Raw genomic sequence first — 9,227 nt, 5'->3', positions numbered from 1 at the left:
GATATGGCGAACTAAACTCTAATCTGGTAAGTGTGGACGAGCAAAGTATAATGAATTAATTGAACAATACGGAAAAACACACATTTTATTAAACATACACATTTGTTTTGTACTATTCAATTTCAATTTCATTTTGTACTATTTAACATAAATGTAATTTATTGCTTAAAGCCTTTAAGATAACTATATAAGATAAATAATACATTTCATGTGACGTGATCAATCCATCAGGGTTTCTGAAGTTCAAAATAAAATGGATATAACGTAACAGGTCCCGAACAGAAAACATGCTGACGTCGTTTTGTCACAACTTCCCTTCAGTTTGTTAACACTGTGATAATAATTGAGTACACAATCACGCAAACATCACATTTGATAGTGTATTCTCAATCAAAATATACAGCAGCCACTTATACCACACTTAAAATGGCATTTTAATACATTTATTTAACTTATAACAATAATGTCATTGCGTGACAGATAATAAACCTAGTGGATATAATGTGACTAAAACCACAGATTTTCTTATGGCCGTTTATTAATCCGACCGCTGCCTGCGGAGGTTGCATATGCAGGCTGCATACGTCATCAAGCCTGGTTTATTTCTGTTAACTAAGCATTACATTCGCGAGTCATGAGCATATTATAACAACTTATAATTAACTTAGAATAATAGTCAACTTTATAATTGTTAATATTCTGAAATAAGACAATCTTGATGACGTATGCAGCCTGGAAATCCGACCTCCGGAGGCTGCAGCCTTCGAAACGAGGCCTATGTACTATGACTGAAACGTTTATGCTATTAAATGAAGCCAGATGCCGCTATGCATCCATACACCCAGTCCAGTGACCCAGTCTCATCGATATCGGCACATTAAAAAAAAATTGGGACAGACGACGTACAGGTAGCTTTGTGAAACGCGCCCATTTTCTGCTGTTGTTGAAATTTGTGTTGAAAGTGTGTTTTAATCTTTGAAAAGGTTTCTCATCTGAATGTCATGTAAGTGTCAGCATGTTGTTCAACCCTTCCAGGAAATTTGCAACATTACTATGTGTGTTTTAAGTGTATTACATTTCTGTTCAGCTGTCTGGTCTAGTACAGCGACCGTGTGCATGCGTGCGTGCGTGTGTGTGTGTGTGAAAAAGAAAATATTGTAGATTTCTAAGATTTTTTATGATAAACGGTTATTATTAAACGAACACATTAAAAATTAATTAAACCCTTATTAATGAATACATGATTAAAAATCGACCCAAAAGTTAATTTGAAAGAACTTTTAAACGCGTTAGCTCGCGAGTCCACGCCCGAAAATTAACCAAACTTTCACTACAGTTAAAACCAAACTGGTTTTGCTAATAGTAATCCACCAAAAAAACATGGTTACTAAACTTTTACAAAAAAAGTAAAGTGTGGGCGTTTTTTATATTCTTTAGTGATTATTAAAATTTGCTATCCTTGCTGAGCTGGTGTATGTTTTTGTTAACCATAATAATTTCTCAAAGCTAAAATTATTTGCATTTTGTTTTTGAATGCTACTGCTTTAGGGAATGTATGTTAAAAAATTAGCTTTAAAACTCTTTCTGTTACAGGCATGTGCTTAAACTAACAAAATTATTATTATTCATTGTGCGTGCGTGCGTGCGTGTGAACGGAGGTTCTCGTACCTGCGGCAGAATCTAAGGTTTCATTGAGCGCATGCGCAACAGCAGCACTCGCACTAGAGCTCGCGCTCTCTGTGCTGAAACACACAGCACAGCAGCACACAGTGAACCTGGAGGAAAAGTCTTAACAAAGCAGATCTTGTGGAAATATTGATCTCACAAGGTAAAGCTGTGCTTTACAGCACTGCATGATGCAGGTGATTGTCTGTATCTGTGAAGGTGCTTTTGTTCCCTGTTGAATGTTGAAGTTGATCTTTGCTGACTCAGTGTTGACTTAATTCTTTATGGGGCGGTTTCCCAGACAGGGCTTAAGTCTAGTCCCAGACTAAAATTCATGTTTGAGCTGCCTTAATTTAAAAAAAACTTTGCACTGACGTATCTTAACATTTATCAGTGTCATTGTTTTGTCTCAAGATGCACACCAGTAATGTTTTTTGTAAGGCATGTTTGTAAAACTACTAACGTGTCATAATATAACTAAGGCTTAGTCCTGGATAAATCTAAACCCTGTTTAACTACCCCAACATGTCCTTCTGTTAATGGTCATGTGTCAATGTCCTGAGCACAGTTTTTGGCTTGCTGAGATATTTGATATGGATAGATAATAAAATATGGATATATTTGTATTTATAAATTAATCGCTGACGACTTTATCTTAGGAACAGAAAAGCTACTGGAAATAAATTAATGTAGAGGCTTAGCTGAGAATGCAAAAGCTCCATTTAAGTGTTCAGTAGCAGAAAGGCAGATGAGTTGGATTTCATGACCATTTAAAATAAAAATGCCATAAAAAGAATACGTTGTATAGATCACTCTTAATGGTGAACTGTTAAATGCCTTGTGTATTTTATCCCATATATCATGTATTGTTGCGGCAGATGCTGACTGTGCAGTAGTGTATGGAGTCTGGGATAAATATAGTTTGTGTCTTCATTTCAGTGCTGGGCTGATGATGCGAGCAGCGCTCACTTGTACCCCACCATTCCTTCAAAGTTAATCCGTGTGTCCCAGAGCAGAGGTGTAGGATAGTAAGAGTCCCGAGGCGCTCATCACAAGCACAGAGATCAGGTTTTGCTTAACTCCTTACTCATAAGCCTCCTTTACTTTATCACAGAGATGCATACAGTAAATGCCTAATTCCTTCATTCAATTAGTTTGAAACTGGTTATTTCTCTACTGTTCTCGTCCCCAGGTTATATAAGTTTGGCCTGAACTGGTTACCCGCTGAGTATGTAGCTTTGCTAAATAGTCACAGCGTCACGTACAGTGTATGATACTGTAATCGATATGGATATTTGAACGGAAGAGCTATTTGTCATGTCTTACAGTGACATTAGCCTACTGATGTTTTGGGTGGAGGTTTAGTTGAAATAAAGGGTTCTGTGTCGACGGTGTGTCTGTATGTGTGTGTGTCTGTGAGTGAGTTCTCAGCATCACATGTTCTTGGACGCAGAAGGTGTTGGTTTTAAATTTCTTTCACCGATGAAATCATGTGATCTTTTGGCGATCCCCCTACCAGCAGTCTTACTAATGTGTGCAAAAGGGATCTTACTTTTGCAGGTGCAAAGTAAAATTTTGTGTTTTATAGACACAATCCATTTTGTGTATACTTTGTTGGAATTTAGGTTTGATATGTGGTGTATGCATCAAACTGCACAATATGTGAATGATCAATGAATTTTCTTTGAGGTCATAAAAGTCCTCAAAGAGATGTTCCTGTGGAGATGATCACTTACTTACTCTCGTGTTGATCTAAAAACCTCATAATCCGTCACAGGAGGTTGACATACACAAATATGTTAATTTTATTTCAGAGCAGAGTGGAAAGATTTTCAGCTAGTCAAAATTCCCCTTCTGTTCTTCACACAAATCATCCATGTACTCTACACTGTTTTGGGTCGCATATAAATTTTCCACATTTTTAAGTAACACTTATGGATAACTATGATATGTAAAACTATGGAATAACACTGGCAATTTTTCACCCATCCATTCTCCAAACTCTCTTGACCTCTGCCGGATCTCAATGGGGCTAGAGTCCATCTCAGTATCACACACACACACTGGTTTACATTATTTGTGGGGACATTCCATAGATGTAATGGTTTTTATAATGCACAAACTGTATATTTTATTCTCTTCGCCTAACCCAAACCCTAAACCAAGCCATCACAGAAAACTTTCTGCTATTTCAGATTTTCAAGAAACATCATTCTGTTTGATGCTTGTTTCCTCATGAGAACCTCAAAATATTCCCAAGAGGTCAAAAATTTACTGGTATTCCTATCTTGATAGTGATAATTACAAGATACACACAAACACCTTTACCTAATATCAGTTTATATAATCCTGATCAGCTCATGAATGTCTGTGGACTGTGAGGGAAATATTCATTTGGAATTTGCAGAAATGTTCTCCTGTCATTTTATTTTCTAAATTTGAGTAATTTCAAACATTCAGACACATGGCTTTAGATCTTCAAACATTTATTGAAATTTGATAAGAACTGAAATGAAAAATTTTTAGTCAATTAAGCCTACACTGTAATGGAGGGATTGGAGAGGGGGCGGGGCTTGGAGGTGTTGGAGAGGGGGCGTGGTTCAGAGATATTGGAGAGGGGCGTGGTTTTGGAGGTATTGGAGATGGGGTGCGGTTCGAAAAGGCTTATAGTTGTGCATACGTCTTACAAGCCGCAACGGCGTAGGATACGCGCCGGGCCGCGTTTTGGAGGTCAAGGACATAGATATGTATAATAAACAGGGTTCCCATGGGTCCTTGAAATCCTTGAAAGTTTGTAAATAAGGGGAAAAAATTTAAGGCCCTGGGAAGTTTTTGAAAATATACATACATAGATACAGGTCATTGAAAGTGCTTGAATCTATTTAATGCAAGTTTTATGGAAAAAATCCATATTATTCCCTGTGTAGTGTAGGATAATATCATAAAAATTCTAGACTTTTTAAGCACACGTGCTAAACTGTTCGCTTTAAATGGTTATATCTTTTGTATGCGAATGTTGATTCATACCAAAATGCTTTTTTGCATAGTTGTGTTTGACACATGAAAACATCTCGGGTTACGTATGTAACAGTTTTTTTCTGAGAAGGGAACGAGACGCTGCATCTCCCTTTGCCATACTTCCTGCGTCCCTGTAACGCCATCTTTGGCAGTATTTCAGATAGCGATATACTTCCGTGTCACCCTGTCTTTGGTTGAATTTGATATACACACTCAGACGAACTTACCTTTGGACTCGGAGGCGTCCCCAAAGTGTCACCGCAATGACGCAGCGTGAGTTCCCTCGAAAGGGAACTGTAACAATGTATCTTAAAAGGTAACACAATGTAACCTTGCCCTCACTTAAAATGTGTCCCCACATTAAGTCTTTGAATTTAAGGGTATTGGACCTGGATAGTCCTTGAAAGGTCCTTGAATTTGAAGTTAAGGTGTGGGAACCCTGAATAAAGGCTAGATGTCTTACAGCGGAGTCTCTAACGTCATCACCGGCAGCCATCTTGTCTCAGTTAGCTCACTCACTCCAGAGCACGTCTGAAACAAATGGCATTGTTTTTTTTATATTGTGCTTTGTCAGTATTAAAATACCTTTGGTATAATGTCATATTCATGTAACTGAAGATAGTTTATAAACACGAGGCCGAAATGAAATAAATGCTACGAAATGGCGGCCTGACACATGAATATTTCTGTGTGAACTCTTTTGAGAGCTGCAGTATGTGAGTTAACTTGAGTTACTGTGAGGTACTAGAGTAATCCTCACAAGTTTGTCTTCATGGACACAGTTGTTCATTGCTCTGACACATTTATTCATGTCTTATGGGCTGGAGCTGACAGGGGTCGGTGTGTCTGACTGATGTTTTGATGCTAGCTGAAACATGAATCTGCCAAACCTACTTTCAAAGTCAACTTATAATGTGACCTTAACAGATACTGAAAGCCTCAGGTGTGTTTTATAGTTGAATAGAGGAATTACAATCAGTAAATGTTGAACATGGGTTTATATAAAAATACTTGTGATTAGATATTACAGATTTTATGAATTTTTTTGTTTAAATATAATATATAGATCACATAAGTCTCACTGTTCAGTGTGTGTATGTTTCTAATTGTTTTCATCTACCTGAAACAGATCAATCTCCAGCAGATCTGAAGTACTGTATATCATAGTGTACATGTGTGTTTTTAATAATTATATTTACATTATATTCTTGTCTATCAGGAGAATCCCCGTGAGGTGGCGTCTCCTCGCGATGCCAAGATGGCAAGCCTGCTCCCTCGCACAGGAGTCAACGCGTTCCGTCGCTTCACACCGGAGTCGCTGGCAGAGATCGAAAGGCTCATCCAGGAGAAGAGCGGCAGGGAGGAAGTAGATGGAGATGAGGAGGAACAACCGGTGCCCAGCAGTGACCTGGAGGCAGGGAAGAACCTCCCCATGATCTATGGTGACCCACCAGACGAGTTCCTCAACACCCCTTTGGAGGACATAGACCCTTTCTACAAAGCCCAGAAAGTCAGTCTCTATCTCACATGTGTTATTCAAGTGCTGTTTGTCTGTGAGTGTGTATTAACCTTTTATCATGATGTGTAACCCCTGCGTTTATCTTGTCCTCTGCAGACGTTTATTGTCATAAGCAAAGGAAACACAATCTTCAGGTTTTCTGCTGAACCAGCACTTTACTTTATCAGTCCATTTAATCCCGTCAGAAGAGGAGCCATCAAAATCCTCATACATTCATATCCTTCCTCATGATGCCAGCATGACAATCAATATTATTAAGGCTTATACACACTCACCTAAAGAATTATTAGGAACACCATTCTAATACCCCTTTCGCCTTCAGAACTGCCTTTATTATATGTGGTATTGATTCAACAATGTGCTGAAAGCATTCTTTAGAAATGTTGGCCCATATTGATAGGATAGCATCTTGCAGTTGATGTAGATTTGTGGGATGCACATCCAGGGCATGAAGCTCCCGTTCCACCACATCCCAAATATGCTCCTTTGGGTTGAGATCTGGTGACTGTGGGGGCCATTTATTACAGTGAACTCATTGTCATGTTCAAGAAACCAATTTGAAATGATCCGAGCTTTGTGACATGGTGTATTATCCTGCTGGAAGTAGCCATCAGAGGATGGGAACATGGTGGTCATAAAGGGATGGGCATGGTCAGAAACAATGCTTAGGTAGGCTGTGGCATTTAATCGATGCTCAATTGGCACTAAGGGGCCTGAAGTGTGCCAAGAAAACATCCTCCACACCATTACACCACCACCACCAGCCTGCACGGTGGTTACAAGGCATGATGGATCCATGTTCTCATTCTGTTTACGCCAAATTCTGACTCTACTATCTAAATGTCACAACAGAAATTGAGACTCATCAGACCAGGCAACATTTTTCTAGTCTTCAACTGTCCAATTTTGGTGAGCTCATTCAAATTGTAGCCTTTTTTCCTATTTGTAGTTGAGATGAGTGGTACCCAGTGGGGTCTTCTGCTGTTGTAGCCCATACGCCTCAACGTTGTGCGTGTTGTGGCTTCATAAATGCTTTGCTGCATACCTCGGTTGTAACGAGTGGTTATTTCAGTCAAAGTTGCTCTTCTATCAGCTTGAATCAGTCGGCTCATTCTCCTCTGACCTCTAGCATCAACGAAGCATTTTCGCCCACAGGACTGCCGCATACTGGATGTTTTTCCCTTTTCACACCATTCTTTGTAAACCCTAGAAATGGTTGTACGTGAAAATCCCAGTAACTGAGCAGATTGTGAAATACTCAGACCGGCCCGTCTGGCACCAACAAACGTGCAACGCTCAAAATTGCTTAAATCACCTTTCTTTCCCATTCTGACATTTAGTTTGGAGTTCAGGAGATTGTCTTGACCAGAACCACACTCCTAAAGGCATTGAAGCAACTGCCATGTGATTGGTTGATTAGATAATTGCATTAATGAGAAATTAAACAGGCGTTCTTAATAATCCTTTAGGTGAGTGTATTTTCCAGCTGAAAAAAGCGGATTTGAAGCGAAGGTATTTGAGGAACGTATATTACATGCAGAGAGCATTCAGTGAATATCATTATCTCATTTTTGATGAAGGTGGCGGTTAAAGGCTTTTGAGTTCTTCATTTATTTGATGATAGTCATAATCAAACTGAATTGTTAGAGTAATGAGATATATGCTGTATAAACCTTGACATGACTTTAGAGTTTTCAGCATGTTCATTATGATCACCATCCTGTCCAATTGTGTCTTCATGACCATGAGTAATCCTCCAGCTTGGAGTAAAACTGTGGAATAAGAGTGTTTTACTCTCGTTTTAATATACATTTACATAAGACATTTCCTTGTCAGATATATTGATACTGAGTGATATGTTGTTGTAGATATGTCTTTACTGGGATCTACACCTTTGAAGCATCCATCAAAGTTGTGTCGCGAGGTTTCTGCATTGGACCTTTTACATTCCTCCGTGACCCGTGGAACTGGCTCGATTTCATGGTCATCAGCATGGCGTGAGTACTCCTCATGTTTGTCAAAAAATAACATTGATTTGATTTCTGATGGAAATGTCTGTTTGGAGTCATTCAGATGTATTCTCAGTGATTGACAGCTAACTCTGTCCACAGTGCATCATAATTAGCACATATAAAAACTTAACAAACAATACATTATAAACATTGTGTAGCTTGAACGCTTTGGATAAAGACACCTGTTAAATGTGCAAATGTAAATGAATATTTTCGATTGGTATATGTTATGATGTTTTGGTTTATCTGTGTTTCCAGGTACGTCACAGAGTTTGTAGATCTTGGTAATGTTTCAGCACTGAGAACCTTTCGTGTACTTCGAGCTCTCAAAACCATCACTGTTATTCCTGGTATGTAATAGTAGTGTGTAATACCTAATAGGGTGGTTTCCCGGACAGGGATTAGACTAAAATAAATGTAAGAGCTGTCCAAACTGAAAACAACTTGGGTAACACTTTACTTGAAGGGGTGTTCATATGACTGACATGACACATTCATAGTCATGACATGACACAAGCTATGAACTTGAAGAAGATTTTATTCACGTTTATGACAACTGTCATTAAAGGACAACGCCCAGATCTTGGGAATTTAGCTTATTCACCGCATCCCCCAGAGCTAGACAAGTCCACACATACCTTTCTAATCTCTGTGTGGGCTGTAACTCTGTCTGACGGAGCCCCCGCTAGCAAAGCTTAGCACAAAGTCTGGAAGCGAATGGCTCCAGCTAGCAAACTGCTCCCAACAAGCGACAAAACAACGCAAACATTCTCCCACTTATGTGTTGTGACCTGCACAGTCACACCGTGTACAAACAACAAGGTGATATGAGAGACAGTGATCTTTTAACAGTAAACATACTGGGAACTAAATTCGCAGCACCCGAGAAGCTCCTAGTGAGGAGCAGAGAGTTCGCTCAGAGTTGTGCAAATCACTCCGCCCATGTAGCGGTTCTTCGCCTTCTGAGAATATAGTTCCCAGTATGTATACTGTTAAAAGTTTGCTGTGTCTCA

General features: G+C 39.1%; 1 protein-coding gene across 1 annotated transcript in view; it reads left to right on the top strand.

Annotated features, from left to right (window-relative positions):
* Positions 1 to 3: 3 nt before the first annotated feature.
* scn4aa (sodium channel, voltage-gated, type IV, alpha, a) overlaps positions 4 to 9,227 on the top strand; it is a 55,298-nt gene continuing 46,074 nt past the window's right edge. Inside the window, exons 1-6 of the mRNA XM_073866739.1 lie at positions 4 to 26; positions 5,903 to 6,193; positions 6,299 to 6,418; positions 7,893 to 7,984; positions 8,074 to 8,199; positions 8,473 to 8,564. Coding sequence (XP_073722840.1) covers positions 5,942 to 6,193; positions 6,299 to 6,418; positions 7,893 to 7,984; positions 8,074 to 8,199; positions 8,473 to 8,564 — 682 coding nt within the window. The 5' untranslated portion in view covers positions 4 to 26; positions 5,903 to 5,941. The remainder of the gene's footprint in view (positions 27 to 5,902; positions 6,194 to 6,298; positions 6,419 to 7,892; positions 7,985 to 8,073; positions 8,200 to 8,472; positions 8,565 to 9,227) is intronic.

This window comes from Misgurnus anguillicaudatus, chromosome 4 (assembly GCF_027580225.2).
Source record: "Misgurnus anguillicaudatus chromosome 4, ASM2758022v2, whole genome shotgun sequence".
In the NCBI taxonomy this organism is placed as follows: Eukaryota; Metazoa; Chordata; class Actinopteri; order Cypriniformes; family Cobitidae; genus Misgurnus; species Misgurnus anguillicaudatus.
Note: the sequence above shows the minus strand (reverse complement) of the source record. Positions and strands in the feature narration are given on the sequence as shown.